Below are 21,470 nucleotides of genomic sequence, written 5' to 3' on the forward strand. Positions count from 1 at the left end.
TATAATGAAACCCAGAGTCTGTTGTTTTAAATCATCACATGGAAAATTTCTATATCTGCCATCCGGCCTATATCCGCCTGAATGTTATGTTAAAATATGGAGAGCCGATCCCAAGAAGCACAGGGAATAAGGTAATTAAGAGGACACCCTGGGTGGGATTCAGGTCAATGAAAGGGCCATTCAGAGACACCGACTCACCTAAATGTGTGTTTTGGACTGTGGGAGCAAACCAATATACCTGAATCAAACTTGTATAAACAGGGAAAACAGACAATCCATACACAGAGAGCCAGGGGCAGCGGGAACGAGCCCACAGCGCCACCCCAAATATCTATTCATATTTCAGAAAGGGTTTCCTGTTCAGCGAGAAAAAATGCACTTTTCCACAGCACAGCAAAGTTAACGTTAACCGCACTGAAGCTGTGATTGTTATAGAAACAAAGGTCGACGTTTAAATCGGCGCAGTGCAGCTCCGTCCGTACGGCACTGTTCTATTCCTGGGTGACGTCATTATCTGACCATAAGCCGTGACTCGCCCATTTCACCAACAGCACTGTGTCAATAATCTACAGCTTAAACACAATGAACAAAAAGGTGATGTGAGTGCACAGTGTTACTCTTGGCTGATTTTCTAGTCAATATATTACAGTTCAGGAAATTGGGTCAAGTCTCTACTGTTAAGTGCGAAAATGCAAACTATCTTCAGGTAAAGCTTATTAAACGAAGTGCACTAAATTATACACCTTCTCAGTATATCATAATGTGCCGGTGTTTAATATACTTCCAGTTTTTATTGCATCGGAACATAGGCGGTTCGAAACCCTATTAAGATGGGCTGATTCATACCTGAAAAACAATTATTCTAATTATTCTAAAACGATTTAGCTATTTGTCCTGCTGTTTTGTATACATTTCGTAACCCGTTCGGCAAATTTTATCGTGCGGACCACCCACCAAAACAAAGCTCGCCCGTTTCAGCGTGGGGGACCCGGGGACCGTATTTCTTCAATGGGCTGAAAAGTCCGTAAGAGTCAGATCCTAGAATCGCCCCTACATCAGTTGTTAGGCCTACTGGTAATTAATTTTCCTTCAAAAACAGTGAACATAATAGCTTGTCAATATCATGTTTGGTTAATGGCCACGAAAACCACAGGCTTCAAGCGTCCAGAAAGTCTGTGAGTATGTTTGCGCAGGATTGCAAAACTGCAGAGTCGCAGTCAGTCAACTTTATAAGGAAACAGTAAATCGCATCTTGTAATTTTGCCGCTTGTTCTAGCAATATAACAGCCATCAGAGCGAGCAGGATGTTAAAAGGCTGCTGTTTAAGCGTGACGTGTCTGCGTGAACAGGTGATAACATCTTGGAAATTAAATGAGGAAACAGCAGATCGCAGTCCCCAAACGGAGGTCATTGCCTACCTGACCATGATGGACATCGCGGTTTTAGAAAAGCAATATAACTGGATTAAAGAGAAGCAAAAGCTACAGACTCATGTTGTCTTTTTCAGAAAAGGTAAGTATATTGCACGTAGAGGGAACGTGCATGACGTTATTAATGATTTCCTATTACTATATAATTCGATTGTCTTTTTTTGTCTGCGACGAAAAGTTTTTGATCTTTTTTTTTTTTAATTTTTGTACTTGGTTTTAATTTGGTACGGATTTTTAAATGTATGGCCTGGATGTTATTTTCCTCGATGTCTTCGTTTTTAAATTGGCCACAGGAAGGATTGTGGTTTTGGTACTGAAACAGAACGCCGATTTAGCTACTTCTGTAGCTGGGACAGTTAAGTATAAATAAAGCAGGCCGTAACAGCCAACTAACAATCATTTGACAGTAATTGTAATAAGACGTTTTAGGATATATGTATGGATGATGTAGTTAGTATTTACTTTCATTTAAAAATCGTTATTTTGTCTGAACATTATTTACGTTGCTGTTGCCAGAAGCTGAATGTTGCGATCTTTTATCTGAGCTTTGCAGATGAACATTTTTAATTTGGATCATATATAATGACAAGTGTTCCTTCATGTAAAGCCCAGCTTTGACACTTCGTTAATTTACCTTCTTATATGAAATGGTATATAATTTATTATAGTAAGCAGTCTCATAGACAATGATTTCCTAAAAGTCATTTCCCATTTAGAACTTTGATGTAGTTTCTTTAGTATTTTCTTATAATTTTTCACACTGGAACCCTTAAATAATAAAACGCAAACTCTCAACAAATCAAATAGGTCATATGTAGTTTCCTAAACTTTATTAATTATACTCATCCATATTCCCTAATCATGGGCACGGGATGACGTTTTGAGTTCAGGTTGCTAAAAGAAGGAACGACCCAGAGATCTTACTGAAGTTCTTCTTTATCATCGGTAGCCATCAACAGCTAACAACAGTAGTCTTTCTGGAGAAATAATCGTAAAGTCGCCTCTGTGCCATTGCCAGATAATTAACAGAAGGGTTTGTTTTTGTTTGTCGAACACTGCCGTAGTTTTCTGACACTTCATTACCGCCAACAGCCGGAGGGGGTGCTAAAGCTCCCTCAGCACCCCTACTTCCAGCGCCACTGTCCTAAACCACGTATTTAGCGCCTAGTCATCTGATCCTAGAGTCTATCCGTTGCAAGGCCTATATACCTACCATTCTGGGTATTTAAAGATAGCATTTCATATAAATGTATTTCTTTGGATTGGGGGAGCAATCCAGTGTAATTGGAGGATAATGCGATCCAAATATGCAAACTCCACACAGCCAGGAATGTTTTTTGAACCCCCAACCCAAAGGCCAGTGAGCCACCCAAGTATTTGATAGTTACTTAGCAACCATAATTATTGTTCTTAGCAGTAGTTAAATATTGCTTTTGGAGGCACATTGGACATTTAAGATGGTCTTTAAAAGTTGTTTTCTTTTTTATTCCCTGCAGCAAATGATAGAGAGATCTGTGGTAAATCCCTCATCAGTGTGGTTCCAATCAGCCAGGAAGTGAACACCTCCAAAGCTTTTGATGAGCAGTTGACCGTTCGAGAGATACAGTTTAATTTGCCCGGTGACCTTGACTGCGACAAAACTCCATGGCACGCCCACCTGGGAATGCACCGGATGACCCATGTGCAAAACAGAACCAAAGCTACCGGTGAAGTAAGAACGGACCACTCGGAATATCTCGGGAAGCCGGCTCCTATTGAAACGCACTCTGAATCAGTTTCTCCGGAAACAGTGGCCGAAGAGTCACCTGCAATCCTCGACGTTGAGTTCAGTGGTGGAGAGGCTAGAAAAGAAGGTTCTAGAAAGTTCTCTGCCCCAGCTGTCCTGTCAAGACAGCTGAGTGTGGCTGTCTACCAACCTTCCATGGCTTCCCAGAGCTCCCAGTACTACCCCTTCCCTCAGCGTAAATGTCCGAGGAAGTCTGAGGCGGCCAGGAGACTTGGGATGTATTCATCCTTCTAAATGGACAGAGAGGACAGCCCAAGATAACTCTACCTAAGAAGCCAACAAAAAGTATCTGTATCCAGTAAATCACCTTGCAAAATACAATGATAGGAAGTACACATTATTCAGTAGTTCATATTGACAGATTTTGCACTGTTCATGTAACCTTTGATAATTCCATTGATGTTGGCAAACCTTTAAGAATGGCAACTTCTCCATTGAGCTATTTGCAGATGATGCAGAAGAATTACGAAAGTCTGCTGTTATGAGAATTAACTGATGCGGAAAATATCAAAATTAATGAGGTTTGTTGTAATAGTATTGTTAGCCTTTAGCTGAAAAAATCTATTCATGTAAGAATAGGCTGTAGGTCACTTGACTTTTGTTAGATTTGTATTTTTGGTAATAATTCCTCATAAGATGATTATGATAATATTTATCAGCTTGTGTCAAACATTACCATCCTGTAATAAAGTAACACAGTTACAATGCCTTCATTGTCATAGTATTCTTCATTGTGGAAATGTCCATCCATCTTCCAGCTGCTTGTTTAGTGCAGGGTTATAATGTGCCTGGAAGCACAAACAGGTAATCCTTGGGCAGGATGCCAGTTCATTGCAAGGCCTTTGGTTGTTTTTCTATCAGGAAGTCACCCAGGGTCCGGCCAACTTAGTTAATATATTATTGAACACTACTCATATTTAACTTTGGGTGTGTTCTTTAATAGATTAACCAATCATTTCTATACCACTGATTTCATTCGCTGTAAGCAATGTCATCAAAACTGTCGGCAAATGCTAATTTGTAGGGATCCAACTACTTACTGATCGCCTTTAAACGTAACTGCATATAAAATATACTGTTAAAAATGTGCCATTTAAAAAATGTACAAGCATAGACGTGGTTATAATTCCTGGTACAATCGGCTTGTCCACTGTGAGATTTGACGTCGTAACCTGCACCACACCAGTGACAATGGTTTTTAATTTTTAACATAAGACCCAAAACATTGATTTCGAAAAAACAATTCATTCGATTTAACTTCATATGGTTACATTGACCCTAATGGCTTTCCGTAGTCAGGAAGTCTAGCAAGATAACAACAGCGCACTACGCAGCCGTGAACCCTCAGTAGATGGGACTGTCAGCACTTTATGATTAATTTATTTTTTGTCAGCACTTAAAGGTAAATCACTAACAAAAGTTGTTTTGTGTGTGCTTTGTTTGTTTGTTTTTTGTGAAACGTCGTTTTAACAGCTGTTATGTGAAACGGACGTGGCTTCAGCTAGTCAGATAGCTGCTTGTCATGACAGATGGGTTTCCCCTTGCTGGCGTGATAGTTTCGCTTTTCCTTCATTTCTTTCTCCATTTCCCACAGCAACCACAGCAACGAAAATGGCAGAAGAATATATGCAGTCCAAGCTGAGGGAATATCTGAAAAAGAAGGACATTAAGCTTTGGGAGTCTCCGTATACAAGTAAAGACAAAGAATCCGGACCTCAGGCAATAAAGGTACCGTTTAAGGTGGCTGGACCACTAGTCCAGTACTGTATATGTCAAAGATCCAGTACATAAAAAATACGGTGATCGTATCTTCTTGTTAGGCATTGAATTAACTTGGAAATTCACTGGAAAGTAAACCAAATTACTGGAATATTAACGTTATTATGTTCGTGAATAAATATCATGAAGCCTGGCACTTTGCTGCAGGAACTTGCTACTCAGTGCGCCTCCGCCTTGGGATTCCCCGAGTCTGAGGTCGAAGCGGCGCTGGAGTCCATCAGACGCCAGGCGGTGAAAAGGCTCAGTGGGAACAGCATGTATAAGGAGACCTGTGTCGCTACGCTGGAGCTCATCCTGCCTAAGACTCTGAAGAAGGTACTAATTAAATGACTGTGATGGGACAGGATTCGTACTAAATGACTGTGATGGGACAGGATTCGTACTTAATTACTAATAGATCAGGATTCGTTATTATGGTAAAACGGGATTAGTATATGTAGTCTGATGTCGACGTAGAAAATGCATAGACATCAATATTTTCAATTGGTGCGTTGTTCTTTATAATTATTTTTATTAAATTACCTTTATGATTTATAAAACGATTCAATCCAGTATAACAAATGGGGGACTAGCGATACACGAGCATCTGAAGAGAAAACACACGGGTGCTGTCCTGGATGACGGACCGCCAGAATAGGCATAACTACCTATTTATGTTTATTCAATTTCCATTAGTATGGAGAGCTTTTTAATAACTTTTGTCCTTATAGTTGCTAATTACACTCATTATTAAAGCCATAATGTTTTCTGCCTGCTACATTAGAATCAACACTAGTTAAGTGTTGGAGAAAATGTTTAGGCTACAATCTGGGCTTATTCTACGTTGATAGACAGTACCAGTGTGCGCGGCAGGCTTGCCGTTATCGTAAAATAAAACTGAAAGGAAAACAGAAACTAATTTTAAAAATCGTTAACTGAAATGAAAATGAAAACTATATTTACCAAAAAAAAACTGGTTGGATCAACAAAAAGTACCGCCACCCCGCCAACATCTTTTTACTTAGTTTAACCTCAGTATCTCCTCTTTTAAAAGGTGTTGTAGTTGCAAGCCGTCCCTTTCTTCACCTCGAGATTAGTACTTATTCCTTCCATGATTTACCAATACAATAGCATGTGATGCTCTGCTAACCGAATTTAATAAGCATAAAGATACGTCAAATTTATACAGATTACTAACTTTTGGGCATCACAATACACATCTCATTAATATTTTAGACATACTACTAATCTGCTTATCAAACCTTGGTTGAAAATGATTTTCCTATAGTCCATTGTCAAATAAAATTAACTTAAATGAAATGGTCAATTGTTTAGATTAATCAACCAATCAGTAAAATAATCAATATATGAATCCATTGGAATAGTTATTAGTGGCAGCCCTAGACGGGATTCATGCTATATTTCTGTAATAGGACAGGATTTGTGCTAAATTACCATGATAAGACAGTTTTATACTAAATTAGTGTGATAGAAAATGATTCATTTAGTCGAGTCAGAGTAGTATACTGATATATTTCTAGGTCTGATTTACAGGGGTATCTGAACCGATGTTCCATTTTCCTGCTTTTATTTGTATAGTGATAACCATATTGGCATGTTTGTCTTGTTAAATACATCAAGGAACCTGGGAAAAGGACTTTTTTTGAAACGAAACTGGATGTTACAGCTCAAGAGGTGATGAATAAGTAAGTGACAGCCTGTGTTGTGGGGATTTTATACATTTTGCAATCAAATTTAAGGCAGTTTGATACTGTGGAAGCAAATGTTGGATTCCTGCTTGAGAAAAAATAAGAATGCCAGAAAGATGATATATAAAACCATCATCATGTCCACATTTTGCCTTTTATTTCTCAGGATATCTGAAAAGTATGAAATCAAGTACATCTCCTTGGTTTTTCGTGGAAACATATTGAATCCAGGTATGCATCTGTTTGCCATTATTATCAGAAGTGAGGGTACTTTTCCCCTGCGCCAGGTACCATACCTTTGGTAGGGTACTTTCGGTACTTTACCTTTTCCATTGACTTCTGGGTGAAAACCAGTACCAAATGTTCTAGTACCTAAAGTACCAAACCAGCTGTAGTACTTTTTTGGTACTTTGGTCCTTTGGGGTACAATGGTCCTTTGTCTATTGGTTATGCAAATAGCCTGCCTCTGAAGCAATACAAACAGTCATTTAAAGAAAAGTCACAAACTCAGAAAACAACGATAAACAAAGTAATAATACTGGATGCGTGGACAAATGAAGAGATTGAAGATTTAATTTCGATCTGGCCACTAGAACAAATACAGTACAACAAAATTAGGATGGCACTACAAGAAATAAAAAAACATATTTTATATAATGTACTAGGGAAGCACGGTAGTAGTAGTGGTCACATTGTGGTTTGTTTTATTTTGTATCATTCAGTGCTGGTACCAATTTTTGTCAGTGGAAAACCAACACAAAGAAATTGGTACATCAAAAAAATACCAAAAGTACGGTACCAGGTGCAGTGGAAAAGTGCTCTAAATGATAAAATCATAGAGTGAATGATTCTCAGCCATCCGGCACATGCGATGAATCACTATCCTCCCCGCATCACCACAGATAAGAAACTGAATGAGCATAACATCAAACACAACTCCAAGGTCATGATTCTACAGAAGAGTGAGCCGGAGAAGCAGCAAGAAGTGGTGCAAGAAGAACAGAAGGTCAGGTCTCAGGATGAAAGCCTGAAGAGAACTCAGAAGGGCTTTGAGATTCTGTCTGCCAGAGGTAATAACTTTGGCCCTAGACCCTTTCTTTTGGGGAAGCTTTCCCTACAATGTGATGTCTTTATATCTCTGGCCCTTGGAGAATAATGGTGGATTTCATGTTCCCGTTGGCATCCCACGCATGACCGATGTGTTTCTTACCTGTGTGTTTCTTGTCCTTAGATGGCAGCGAGGACCCAGAGACTACGCCATATTTAGAGATTGCAGACCAGAAAGGAAATCCCCTGAAAATTCCACCCGATGAGAAGAAGGTAATGGTGGAAGCCTTGGACTCTGTAGGCAGCTACTCTTATAGCTGACTGACATGACGCTTGTCCCTGAACTGTTTCTTCAGGCTCTCATCCTGGCTATGGGCTTCCATGAGAAAGGCCGGGCGTTATGTAAGAAGAATGAACACCAGATGGCGCTGTATCATTTACTGGAGGCAGACAGTAACTTTAAGTGAGAATTAAGTCTTACTGGCTTCTTGCTTTGTTATGGCTCATCGTGTAGCTCCTGCTCCAATGCTGCTTACACCTGTACTTGGGTCCTGTATCATGAAGCTGGTTTTTTGGGTTGGCAGGACAACTTGTCGGATCTAAGTTAGTCTGAGGTAAATGTGAGTCAACGAAGATAGTGTATTTAAATTTGGTAATCTAGCTGACCAACAGATCATGCTTTGTGATACAGGCCCCTGGGCATTGATTGGAAGCTCAGCCTAGTTACATATGCCCAGCTGACTCCTTGACAGATGTGTGTTTGAAATATGCCATTTGCCTCACTCATATGTCACGTTGGACAAGAGCATCTGCTACATAAATATATAGTTACCTTATTTATATTATAATTGTAAAGAAAGCATATTGGGTTTGCATGTTCTTCTCGTTTGTGAAGCTTTCCGTCCAATGTCCAAAAATATCACAGTGTCTGAATTTCCCATAGTGCAGGAGTGTTCACATAAGTACTATGGTGGACTGTATTACCTTGCTTTGTACCGCTAAATAACTCTATACTGGGTATTCGGTTACGGAAGATGGGTGTCTGTGTGTGATACGGCCGATCCGCTGTGCTCCTGACGACCTCACTGTTGTCTCTGCCTTCGTGCCCCTCCTCCATGCAGTAAGTGCCGCTCTGCGCTGTTGAACACCGTGGACAACTACGCCGTCCTCCAGCTGGATATTGTGTGGTGCTACCGTATGCTGGAGATGCTCACCTGTCTGGACGAGGCAAAGAGGAGGCTGGAGAAGGCCGAGGAGTACTTCCTCAAATGCTACGGGGAGCAGAAGGAGAGGCTCCTCCAGATTAAGGTGCGCTTGAGAACATCTCACCTGCCGCACATGGGTCTTCCATCTTTGTCCCTTATGGTTGTTTACTACAGTTTATTACAGCCTAGACACTTCCTGCCATGGTTTATGTTTGATATGCTCGATCATGTCTGTATTTGAAGTGACTAAGTTTACCTGTTTATAGAGCTTTATATTATAGATTTATTCTCTTAACTCTGTTTAGATTTACATGTAAGTTCAGGTACCCACCCTATATGGTAGACAGGCCATCAATTTGAAGCCCATTTTCTGTTGCAGTGTCAGTGTAGTTACTGTGTTCTGCCTTTGTTGGGCAGTGTAGCTGGTCAATTTAATGGAAGACCCCTATGGAGTCATGAGTTCATGTCCTTAACCTTTTTTTTAAATGTCACTTTCAGTATAACTATCACTGACAGAGTGACACTGCCATGAGGAGTAGTTTAAGAAATATTCAGTGTTTTTTATGCCACATTAGGTGGTTGAATGGCGGAGCTGGGATTTAGGGGCTTTTCAGAGCACCTGGCTCTCTGCACGCTAATTTGAAGGGCGCTGTGTCGTCGCCAGGGCAACACTGGGCGGGAGGAGGTTCTGTTCCTGAGGCTGTACCTGCTGCAGTGCCTGGTGGCATGGCTGAGCGGGAACGAGCAGCACGCCACAAAGCAACTGGCCAAGGTGATTCATCTGGAACCCTGCCAAGCTCGACTCCCTCCCCGCCTCCCTCGCGCTACCCCTACCTATGGCAGCTGGTCCCGTTGCAGGTGGAGAAGCTGTACAAGGAGCTGCACATGGACCCAAATAAGATCTCGAGGGTGACCGAGCTAGGCTTCACCACCCAGGAGGCTCGCCTGGGCCTGAGGGCCTGCGACGGGGATGTCAGTGCGGCTGCCACCTACCTCACCGACAGGAAGGAGGTTTGACCTTTGACCTCTCCTTTTACGTTCCTGGACACTAAGCAGCCCAGGTAGAAAAGCACTAATCACATCTCAGATAGTCAGTTCATCCATCTGCCTGTCGTTATTTATTAACATCCAATCAGTCGGCTAGATTTCAGAGCCAAAGCCAGAAAATGCAACTTAAGCCAAAACGTCATCTGTTTAAACACTAAGTGTCACTTTTGTAGATGGATGAGTGTCTTTTGCATTCTAGAAAATGATTGTTTTTAAGTAAGCAGAAGTTGCATTGTGATGGTGAATCGGGGAGGGGCCGGGGATGCTAAGGTGTACCTCATCATGCAGGAGAAGCAGAAGATGAAGGCGGAAGAGAGGCAGAAGAGGAGGCGTCGCCTGGAGGCCATCAACACCCTGCAGGAGTTGGGCTACTCCAGGAAGGAGGCGGCCAGGGCGCTCCATCAAGCCGAGGGGGATGTGGACAGGGCTTATAATGTGAGCACTGGGCCGCACCTGGGTGGAGGAATGTAGACATGGCTTTTAATGTGAGCACTGGGCCGCACTTGGGTGGAGGGATGTGCACATGGCTTTTAATGTGAGCACTGGGCCGCACCTGGGTGGAGGGATGTGCACATGGCTTTTAATGTGAGCACTGGGCCGCACCTGGGTGGAGGGATGTGCACATGGCTTTTAATGTGAGCACTGGGCCGCACCTGGGTGGAGGGATGTGCACATGGCTTTTAATGTGAGCACTGGGCCGCACCTAGGTGGAGGGATGTGGACATGGCTTTTAATGTGAGCACTGGGCCGCACCTGGGTGGAGGGATGTGGACATGGCTTTTAATGTGAGCACTGGGCCGCACCTGGGTGGAGGGATGTGCACATGGCTTTTAATGTGAGCACTGGGCCGCACCTAGGTGGAGGGATGTGGACATGGCTTTTAATGTGAGCACTGGGCCGCACCTGGGTGGAGGGATGTGCACATGGCTTTTAATGTGAGCACTGGGCCGCACCTGGGTGGAGGGATGTGCACATGGCTTTTAATGTGAGCACTGGGCCGCACCTAGGTGGAGGGATGTGGACATGGCTTTTAATGTGAGCACTGGGCCGCACTTGGGTGGAGGGATGTGGACATGGCTTTTAATGTGAGCACTGGGCCGCACCTGGGTGGAGGGATGTGCACATGGCTTTTAATGTGAGCACTGGGCCGCACCTAGGTGGAGGGATGTGGACATGGCTTTTAATGTGAGCACTGGGCCGCACCTGGGTGGAGGGATGTGCACATGGCTTTTAATGTGAGCACTGGGCCGCACCTAGGTGGAGGGATGTGGACATGGCTTTTAATGTGAGCACTGGGCCGCACCTGGGTGGACGGATGTGGACATGGCTTTTAATGTGAGCACTGGGCCGTACCTGGGTGGAGGGATGTGGACATGGCTTTTAATGTGAGAACTGGGCCGCACCTGGGTGGAGGGATGTGGACATGGCTTATAATGTGAGCACTGGACTGCACCTGGGTGGAGGGATGTGGGCAGCTGTAACTGGGCTTTGAGTGCGTCTCCATCCTGTGTGCAGATCCTGGAGGAGGCCAATAATAACGCTGGAGAGGAAGATTCAGAGGCCAAGGTACAGAAGGTAAACCAGAATACCGTCATAATACGACCCAGTTTTGTTTCATTTCTGAATGGTCCAACCTGTGCAACAGCACCTCTCAGCCACTAGAGGTCACCTCATGTGTTCTTCCCCCCTACAGCTGATCTACCTGGGATTCGAGCGGGAACAGGTGGAGGCCGCCCTCAGACAGGCGCAGGGTGACATCCAGCAGGCCTCCGAGCTCCTGCTGGCTGACAGAGGCGCAGTGGCCCCTGGTCAGCTGTCCCCCTCCACGCCATCCTCCCCCTCCGAAGAACCGAGCACCTCCTCTGAGTCGACTGGTGAGTATCACGCCTGCTTAGATAGGAGAGACACCCACCTTGGCGCATTCCGTCTGTCACCACACGGTCCTGTGGTGATTTCGGGGCTGTATCACGCATTTCAGGCACTGGAGGGCAGTGGCCGTATACTAATAGATTAAAGTGATGCACACATGCTCTTCTGAAAAATCCACAGTCAATGTAATTTAGTGATGTGGTTCACTTGCATTCCTGTTAAGAGGAACAGGCTTGTGCCAGGGGTGTACACAGGGGTGCAGTCACAGGGGCACTGGTCACAGCTGAAAACCGATTGGCCCTTGGAGTGCGCCCTCTCCCGTCACTCACCACACTCAAAACATATCATTGGCTAATAATGAGGTTGGTCCCTCTGTATGAATTACAGCCCCGATCTTCACCTTTCCCACTGACGTGTTGCGGTCTCACGCAGGCCCCGGGAGCTCTGGGGAGGAACCGATGGATGTCGATCTGGTCAACGAGGTCTTGGATGACATCTCCAGCCACGAGGAAGATTACTTGGATCTCACACTCGAGGATGAGTTGGAGCTGATTAACCAGATGAAGCAGCATCTCAAGCCATATCTCCAAGAGGACAGCATGTCACCCAGCTAAGCAGCCTCTTTGTTTTTTTGCAGTCGGTTGTTCGATTAGGTATGAGGATGTTGTACAGGTTTCTTTTTAGTTTTCGTTAATAACCTATTGCAGGATTCCCAGTTTAATTCCAGTTTATTCAGAATTTTTTATTATTTTTTGATAAAGTCAGTTCGAAAATTCGGTGAATACGCTATATTCACAAGGAATTAAAAAACTTGTATTGTTCAAATGACAAGAAAAAATCGAGGTTGTAGTATTGGGGGATTCCTGGAAAAGTTGGTGCACTTTAGCCCAGATTTTACGTGGTTTGGATCTGAGGATTTAATTTTCACAGGCTGAAGAACTGGCAAATGAAGGAAAAAATGTTGATCTGTATATTTTTGTATCAATTTGTTTTTGGCTTCACCTTAGTGCCGTCACCGAGAAACCATGATATCAGTATTTCTGTTCTTTCATTCATTTAAAAACTAAACATGACATTTATAGAATTTTAATATATGGGCACAGCTGGTGACTATTTTTTCTGCATTTTTACAAAGGGATAATTTTGGTTAGTTTGGAAAATTACTCTGTGACATTGGAAATGATTGTGCTTCCTTCAGATCTCAGATGTTTATATAGAATGATATTTTGTTTGAAATGCAATAAATTTTCTGGGTTTTGTTTCAAGTTCACCGACTGTCTGAAACTGAAACTTAAGTGGCTGATGTATCATTACACATTTTGCACAGCTTGATGATGTCCAGCTATGTTTTTCCTTTTTCTTGGTTGTTTTTGATGCTTAGTGATTTCAAAAAACTTTCAAACGCTATAGGAAAAGCTAGAGAAAAGCATCTTTGTGGAAACGATCATGCCATATCAACAGTATCATGTTTACGCTTTTCCACATTTGTAAATAATGCCAGCTTAGGTTGTGAGTTAAAGGAGTGTAAGGCATTGGTATACTCTGGTATACTCTGTGTGGGCTGCTGGTCCCTCACAATCACACGGTGGGCAATTTAAAGGGGCTGCTCAGCTCCCATGTCTTATCAGCACAGTAGGAATCCTGGACAAACAATCTCCACAGACACTGAGCAGAGGCAGGGTTCCAACCCCCAGTCCTGGGGGTACCACCCACCAGTGCTGTCCAGTGAGCCACTCCATGTGATTTTCAGTTGCATTCATTTGTAAGGGGTTTATGTTTCTAGGTTATTTCGCATATGAACTGTAGGAACTTCTGTTGTGGTCAGCATCCCATAATCTCCTTATAACATTTTATTTTCAACAATACCACCGTCCGTCTTCCAGCTGCTTATCCAGTAAAGCAGTGTGTCCCAGCCCGGTCCTCAAGGGACCCCCCCCCCCACCCAGACAGCACCCATTTCTGCTCCCTCCCAGTTCCCAGCACACCTGCACCAGGTATTTGATGTTCTTCATTTTTCGGTTTTGTCCCTGAGGATGGGGTGCAGGATTGATTGGGGGGGGGGTTGCAATCTATTCCATGAAGCTCAGTGAAAATGGCAGCGTGCACCCTGGGTGGGATGTCAGTCCATCGCACGGCACACACACACACACACACACTTTACTCATCATGAACCTCGCTTAACTTGACTGCATGGTTTTGGACTGCGGAGGGAAACCATTTCAGATCTACCCGCCTTCTGTATTGCTGGATCAACTTCCCATCCAACTTCAAAAACAAACCGAACGCCAGATTTAATTGGAAGAAAAAATGTTGTCCCCTTCTTATAAACACAAACAAAATATATATCAGTGTGATAAAATATAATGTTGGGTTTTATTCATGTCCACTGAAATGATCGATCAACTTGAGCCTACGCTGCTTAAAAGTAGTTGACAACTCGTCGGATGGACTGGATGTGGGGGTTCTGGGCATGCCACTCGCCAAAATCACAGTAATTCCCCCTCTCCACGATGTACATTCGGCCTCGGTAGTTTGGCTCCTCATACAGTACCCATCTGTGCAAGCAGGAGGGAAAACGCAAACAATCAGGCATAAATGGCTCCCTCTTGTGGACAAATGAAAAATCAGACAGTGAGAGGTCTCCAGGTTAAGACCCAGCAGTTCATTTTTGTCCCCTCTAGGGGACAAGAGTTTCTGAAACCTGTTGTACTGGACATCCTGGGATTTTCAGGCTAATACACAGAGTGAATCCTGGAGAAATGTGATCTTTTCAACTCATATTTGTCATTATTAAAGGGCCGGTAGCAAGCAAGTGTCTTTTATATTGATATTGTTGTTTCTAGATAAATTTCAGTTCATTGTGTGATGACTCTCTGAGGCTATTCTGTGATTTATTACCCTGGTATTTCAACCTTTCTCAACACAGTAACATTATGGGGGCAATGTGGCTCAACAGGTTAGGTTAGGACCCTGTGTCCCTTAATCCCTTAATCAAATTTGGGCTCCGAACCTTAAACAATCAGATCTATATGTGTGAACCTGGGTCATTTCAGCTGTGCAGACAGATGGGTTCTAAGCAAGACCGCGAGGATACACAGCCCAGAGGCGGAACCAGGGCAACTTACGCGCCATCGCCATAGACGCGGAGGGAATTGACACAGTCACTGCTGAATCCGCGGCCTTGCAGGAAGGGGCAGTCCTCACAGAACTCCGTGCAGCGGCCGGAGAAATTGTTGCCTTCGTGGAGCTCAATTCTGTAGCGCTCACCATGCTTGGTGTGGCGAGGGGTAGGAAAACAACGGTCATGGAAGGGTGGGCACAGCGATGATGTTAGAGAGACAGTGAACTGTGCCAATTCAGTTAGGGAGTGCCACTAAAATCCAACCCTGCATGAAATCAACATGAAGTCACTATCTGAAGTGCAACCCCCAAGCCTCACCATCCGAACAGTCCTGCAGGAGCCCATGTGGTCATTGTGGGCATTCCAGCGCTGGAATTCTGGGTACTCGCCTCTCTCCAGGATGTACTGCTGTCCTCGGAAGTCTGGGTGGTCGTAACAGATCCAGGCACCGCTCTCCACGCGGATGGAGTTCACGCGGTTCATGAAGCCCCAGTCCTGGAAGTTATCACACTCACCGTATACCTCCAGACACTTCCCCGTGAAGCATCGCCCCTCGTAAAAGACTATCTGCAATCAGAGATGGTTGGAGTTGGACACCATTACTTATGGCTGCTAGCAGGGGGAGTAGGGCATAACAAACTTGACTTGTAGCCAAAAAGGTTGCAGGGTGAAATTTCAGGAAGGTCATTCCTGCAGAATCCCCTAGCTGTGCAATATGACCTATTTCAACGTGCTTTACATAAAGCACCTAGTGAACAACTGAGCTTCAATGACAGCTTTGCAACTTCTTGTATTCCTACAGGTTTCTGACCTTAGATAAAAAGCATGAATTATGGCTTTACCATTATCCACACTCACACACTCATGCCCCCCCCCTCCCCCTGAAAGCCACCCCCCCCCCCCCATGGGTAGCCCTGCACATTGTGTCTATGAAATCGATTTCTCTCTCATCTGTCACAGAAATGTAAGTTAATGCTTTATGGCCACAATTATTCAAATTGATGGTTAAAATGTATAAGTCCTACATTTTTTCTTTAAAATCATTTAAAAATACATTCACTGTAATCTTCCTTGCTGTATGGAGAATGAAACGTGACTCAAACAAAAAAATAAATAAATCCTTGGCATAAATATATGAATAAATAAATCTATAGAATGAATTAATGAATATTTATGTATTCACGCCAAAGATTTAGTTATTGATTGGTTTATTTTCTGATTTGTTTTTTCATTTTTCTTTTACAGATTTATTCGCTTATCCATTTCTTCATTTCTATGTTAATGAGGTGGGCGGCATTAATATTTTTCTAAAGCAGTATTGGTCAGGTGGACGGTGCTGATCTGTGCTCCTTTGCCTAGACCTTCAACCTGTCCGTCTATAAAACTACAGCCGTATACTTCAAACGATGCAGGGATAAAACAAAACTAAACACATTGACGAGAACGATCTGCCATTTGGTTGCAATTTTTCAATGCACCAGACCAATGTACAGAGTGCAAATAAATATATTGTGGGGACTACAAGTCATTTTAATAAAGGAGATGACAGCTCTTTTAAAATGGAAGTTGCTCTGTTTATTAACAGCCACCACTGGTCAATACTAGACTTGACACAGACAGGGAAGCAAACAATTTACACAGCATTACAGCTACATGCTAACAAAACACATGCATTCTGTGGCAAACAAACATGGTTACATTTATTCATCCACCTATTTTACTCGCCTGTCCTAGTTGGGGTCACAGGGGTCTGGAGGCTATCCCAGAAGCTACAGGCACAAGATGGGGAATAACCCAGGACTGGGAGCCAACCCATCGCAGGACACAATCACACTCACACACAGGTTTGTAATTATATCCTTGTGGGGACTCTCCATTCATTTCTATGGGGACAACACTAATCCCAACATGACCTCAACCCCTACCTAGCCTTAACCTTAACCATAAGTAACCAAACAAAATTCGAGACTTTTGGCATTTTTAGTTTTTTGATTGCATTCACAGATCCTTGCGGGGACCTGAAAAGTGGTCCCCACAACGTCAAAATAGCAGGTTCTTATCACATATTGTGGTCCCCACAATGTAACATAAACATAATCCACCCACGCACACCTACAGACAACTTGGTATCTCCAATTCACCTCAGCATGTTTTTTGGCTGTGGGGGGAGGAAACCCCACAATGATAGAGGGAGAACATGCAAACTCCACACACAGGGAGCCATGGCGGAGACACGAACACAGGTCCCAGAGGTGAGGCAACAGTGCTAACAATATTTACTGTTTACAGAATGAATGCATATATTAATTTACACTATTTACGAATATGTGCTGTGCAAAGCATGCTGGTAACCGCATAATTAGTTCTGCTGACCAACCCTGCAGCATCACACTATGAGCCAATCATCGACAGCGGGTGGGATCGGGGCCCCTACACATGCAGAGTGCCGAAACACTGATCAATGCTCATACGACATTGTATTGCTAAAATGAGGTTGATTTCCTCAGTTTCATTTGAAGGATGTGGCCACTTAGCATTCAAGCTATTTCCCTTAGCAGTCCAAATGGAGGTTTCCTTCTGGGAGTCATTGCGTGAAGAGAGACAAGTCAAGATAACTAGTCAATCACATGCTTCTGCCTCGTTTGCCCACCTGGCCAATAGTACTTTACAAAAAGGTTCGGGCTGCCCACCTCATTAACATACAGATGAAGAAATCCGTAAAGCTGGAAATAAATAAATCAATAAATACATCTGGAAATAATTTTTGGCATGAATAAATAAATCTAATTTATCCATTCATTTACTCATTATTTATTAATTCATTTATGCCAAAGATTTATTTATTGATTCATTTATTTATTTGCAAGTCACTTTTCATCCTACGTATAGCTATGCCCCTATTACTCTCGCTTTCGAACCCTAACGATTTCTCGGTTTCTGCAGCAAGTCAGCTGTGTCCGTCGGGGCCAGAGCCAGGGCACGGCCTGGATACTTACTTTTCCCGAGTACTGTGACATTTTCCACCGGAGGCCGTCCAAACTAAAGCGGGCAGCGGGAGAGTGTGACAGCCGAAAAAAGCTGGATGGTCCAATATATACGGCGAGGCCCCTGGGACCCAGCTCTACTCAGCCCACTCCACAATGGGGGGGGCTTAGAGATTGTGCCTCATAGACACTTTCCCTTATGCCAGTCTGTGCTGATTCTGGAGTTTGGCTTCCAGGGAGATGTGTGTTGGCAGGCAGCACAAAGAATTATGCTTGGATTGGAGGATTTGGGAACCGCTTTTGCACTTTCGCCCCTGTCGGCCTGGTTTTAGGGTTAGGGTTAAAGCACTATAACCCTGACTGCATGTATTAAATGTGTAAGAAGGGCCTGTTAGCCCAGTAGGGGGCCTTACAGTTAGAGAGGCCTAGGGTTAAGGCTAACGCTAACCCTGACTGCATGTTTTAAATGTGTAAGAAGGGCCCGTTAGCCCAATAGGGGGCCTTACAGTTAGAGAGGCCTAGGGTTAAGGCTAACGCTAACCCTGACTGCATGTATTAAATGTGTAAGAAGGGCCGGTTAGCCCAGTAGGCGGCCTTACAGTTAGAGAGGCCTAGGGTTAAGGCTAACGCTAACCCTGACTGCATGTATTAAATGAGTAAGAAGGGCCCGTTAGCCCAGTAGGGGGCCTTACAGTTAGAGGGGCCTAGGGTTAAGGCTAACGCTAACCCTGACTGCATGTTTTAAATGTGTAAGAAGGGCCTGTTAGCCCAGTAGGGGGCCATACAGTTAGAGAGGCCTAGGGTTAAGGCTAACGCTAACCCTGACTGCATGTATTAAATATGTAAGAAGGGCCCGTTAGCCCAGTAGGGGGCCTTACAGTTAGAGAGGCCTAGGGTTAAGGCTAACGCTAACCCTGACTGCATGTATTAAATGAGTAAGAAGGGCCCGTTAGCCCAATAGGGGGCCTTACAGTTAGAGGGGCCTAGGGTTAAGGCTAACGCTAACCCTGACTGCATGTATTAAATGAGTAAGAAGGGCCCGTTAGCCCAGTAGGGGGCCTTACAGTTAGAGAGGCCTAGGGTTAAGGCTAACGCTAACCCTGACTGCATGTATTAAATGAGTAAGAAGGGCCTGTTAGCCCAATAGGGGGCCTTACAGTTAGAGAGGCCTAGGGTTAAGGCTAACGCTAACCCTGACTGCATGTATTAAATGAGTAAGAAGGGCCTGTTAGCCCAATAGGGGGCCTTACAGTTAGAGGGGCCTAGGGTTAAGGCCTATATACTTTCACTCAGCACATCAGTGGTGTGTTTTTTCATCTTAATCCAGCCATAGGAACTGGATTCCACACAGCTGGGTTGACTCTGTGATAAAAATGCTGCCACCTTCAGTCTGACAGGTCCCACACATTTGTATCAAAGTAGTGCCACTGCTCCTCAGCATTGAATGGAGCCAGTTGAGATGGTTTGGGCATCTATCTAGGATGCTTCCTGGACGGCTCCCTGGGGAGGTGTTTTGGGCGTGTCCAACCGGGAGGAGGCCCTGGGGCAGATGCTGGAGAGATTATATCTCTCGGCTGGCCTGGGAACGCCTTGGTATTCCGCCGCTGGAGCTGGAGGAGGTGGCTGGTGAGAGGGAGGTCTGGGCATCCCTGCTTAGACTTCTGCCCCCGCAACCCAACCTCAATTAAGCAGCAGAAAATGGATGGATGGATTGATTTATAATGTCCTATGAAAGATTAGCATGTACATGTGACCTTTTTCACTCACTTTTGTCCTTATTGATTGCATCAGCTAATCCCATGAGTTTAGTGTTACCAAATTCAACTATTGACAGACCACACCCTTGTCCCGAGTCTGGGAAACAGATCACCTCTAAGATATGAACCATTCACTCAAATCAAAGGAGGGCTGCATAATATCACATCTCGGTAGGTGACATTTCTGTTAGTAACACTGCGATATTTATGAAACAAAAGAAGATGAAATTATGCAAAATAAACTATAGCCAAATAAGACTTATCTAACAATAAGTGTGTGATATAGGTCGGTGGCGTTTGCCGCGAGGTGTGTCAACACACAAAGCAATAACGACAAATGTGATGTGATTATTATGCATGCGCAAGGTACATTGTGCAGCCCTAAATCAAAGGAAAATATCAAAGATCAAATGTTAGTGCCTTTGGGAATCTATTTGTTTTTATGTTCTTCTGCTGGTATTACATACTGTATGATGAGTTGTCTAAACTAGTCCAAACAGCAGGGCTGTACTATTTTGGACGTCAGTAAAGAAACAAAAGACCACCAGCTCCGTCATCCTGTCTCAAACCTCAGCGGAAAGCAACAAACCTCTTGCAGATGTTCCAGCAGTGTCCAAAACACCCCCATCCCAGCTCAGAAGCTGATCAACCACAGAGCATTTTACTCATTTTTTTACACTAAACCTTAGTTATTTGTTCAGACACACATCTAAACAAATTATGTTCACACGTGCCCCCCCTTAGCGGCGGCCCTGGGTGCGAGTACCTTAGGACATGGCAGGATGTTTGCAGGAGACCATCCTATAACTACATAAGTTTTCTCAGCTTAATGTATTGACCATCTGCACTTGTTTCTAATTTGATCCCCATCATCTGTGTATATATACTCCTGCTCTCCTCTCCAGGTCGGTCATTGTTGTTGTTGCTTTGTCAGTGTATACTGTAGCTCCTGTCAGTACCTTATCTGTTGTTCCTTCCTGTATCTCTGGGTTCTTTCTGATCCCTCTATTAGTTCTCCCTTACCTCTCTTTTGACCCCTTGAGTTCTTTTTGAGTTCCAGTCTTTGTTTGTATCTTTAAGAATAAAACTTCCTTCGTTGAAACCCATGCCGGCGTATGGATCGTCACTCCCTACTGATATCCGGCTGTGACAGATAGCATGAAGGGGAATAGATCTTAGAAAGGAGATGAGGAGCTTGGAGACGCAAAGTCACAGTATGACCTTAAGAGCAGTAATGATTCAAAGAGGCTAGTGGGTACTACTGCTGAGCAGGACAGCAGAGCAAACTTAAAATTATTAGTTAAATTCCCTCCAAGCCAGCTAGATGGGCCAAATGACCTCCTCTCATTTAACTTTATGTTCTTAAACCATTGTAGAAGTGTGGGAAATGCCCAGAGAAGGACACAAGTTCAGTGAAGAATCAATGACATGAGAACTGCAGTATCACCTTTACAGCCTTTACTGGCTAAGTGGCATGGAAGATGGGCAGGTGGATGGTGCTGCATTGTAGAGATGTGGACCTGTTTGCAGATAAAAACATAAATGGCGTGAGAATCATGGAAAATCTCTCTGCCTGTGACATTCATGGGAAAATAGAGATGAAAGGGATTAGCAAACGGCAGATGGTTTAATGTCTCCGTCTCTCACAGGAGGTGGTTTGGTGATCTGAGACACTGCATTGGTCCCTTTGGGGGCATTTGGATGTGGGCCTCCTGAGGTCCCGACCCCCCCTGGCAAACTTGGTAGATGAATTGCAC

The 21,470-nt window shown here is 43.9% G+C and overlaps 3 protein-coding genes across 3 annotated transcripts; 2 read left to right on the forward strand and 1 right to left on the reverse strand.

Annotated features, from left to right (window-relative positions):
* Positions 1 to 565: 565 nt before the first annotated feature.
* LOC111850161 (uncharacterized protein C9orf152) lies at positions 566 to 3,925 on the forward strand. The gene is made up of 3 exons (XM_023823770.1): positions 566 to 594; positions 1,350 to 1,512; positions 2,927 to 3,925. The coding sequence occupies exons 1-3, from the start codon at positions 583 to 585 to the stop codon at positions 3,448 to 3,450; spliced, it is 699 nt and encodes a 232-aa protein (XP_023679538.1). The 5' UTR covers positions 566 to 582; the 3' UTR covers positions 3,451 to 3,925.
* Positions 3,926 to 4,481: 556 nt separating this feature from the next.
* On the forward strand, positions 4,482 to 13,121 carry nub1 (negative regulator of ubiquitin-like proteins 1). The gene is made up of 15 exons (XM_072712280.1): positions 4,482 to 4,618; positions 4,811 to 4,944; positions 5,143 to 5,310; positions 6,616 to 6,680; positions 6,850 to 6,914; positions 7,586 to 7,753; positions 7,915 to 8,003; positions 8,087 to 8,193; positions 8,852 to 9,038; positions 9,600 to 9,707; positions 9,794 to 9,946; positions 10,271 to 10,417; positions 11,498 to 11,557; positions 11,676 to 11,856; positions 12,284 to 13,121. The coding sequence occupies exons 2-15, from the start codon at positions 4,828 to 4,830 to the stop codon at positions 12,463 to 12,465; spliced, it is 1,797 nt and encodes a 598-aa protein (XP_072568381.1). The 5' UTR covers positions 4,482 to 4,618; positions 4,811 to 4,827; the 3' UTR covers positions 12,466 to 13,121.
* A 1,106-nt stretch (positions 13,122 to 14,227) lies between these two features.
* Positions 14,228 to 20,820, reverse strand: crygn2 (crystallin, gamma N2). Its single transcript, XM_072701110.1, has 4 exons — positions 20,737 to 20,820; positions 15,291 to 15,539; positions 14,977 to 15,122; positions 14,228 to 14,406 (listed from the first exon to the last, which is right to left on the reverse strand). Exons 1-4 carry the CDS (start codon positions 20,818 to 20,820, stop codon positions 14,271 to 14,273), a joined length of 615 nt encoding a protein of 204 aa, XP_072557211.1. The 3' UTR covers positions 14,228 to 14,270.
* Between the last annotated feature and the right edge of the window lie 650 nt (positions 20,821 to 21,470).

Source organism: Paramormyrops kingsleyae, chromosome 1 (genome assembly GCF_048594095.1).
Source record: "Paramormyrops kingsleyae isolate MSU_618 chromosome 1, PKINGS_0.4, whole genome shotgun sequence".
Classification (NCBI taxonomy): domain Eukaryota; kingdom Metazoa; phylum Chordata; class Actinopteri; order Osteoglossiformes; family Mormyridae; genus Paramormyrops; species Paramormyrops kingsleyae.

Coding starts and splice junctions, on each gene's coding strand:
- LOC111850161 (XM_023823770.1), top strand. Junction 1,513..2,926: donor TGTTGTCTTTTTCAGAAAAG/GTAAGTATATTG, acceptor TATTCCCTGCAG/CAAATGATAGAGAGATCTGT.
- nub1 (XM_072712280.1), top strand. CDS start 4,828: ATGGCAGAAGAATATATGCAGTCCAAGCTGAGGGAATATCTGAAAAAG. Junction 9,708..9,793: donor CCACAAAGCAACTGGCCAAG/GTGATTCATCTG, acceptor GTCCCGTTGCAG/GTGGAGAAGCTGTACAAGGA. Junction 10,418..11,497: donor ATGTGGACAGGGCTTATAAT/GTGAGCACTGGG, acceptor TCCTGTGTGCAG/ATCCTGGAGGAGGCCAATAA.
- crygn2 (XM_072701110.1), bottom strand. CDS start 20,820: ATGGGTTTCAACGAAGGAAGTTTTATTCTTAAAGATACAAACAAAGAC. Junction 15,540..20,736: donor CTCAAGGGGTCAAAAGAGAG/GTAAGGGAGAAC, acceptor CTCTGATTGCAG/ATAGTCTTTTACGAGGGGCG. Junction 15,123..15,290: donor CCTGCAGGACTGTTCGGATG/GTGAGGCTTGGG, acceptor CGCCACACCAAG/CATGGTGAGCGCTACAGAAT.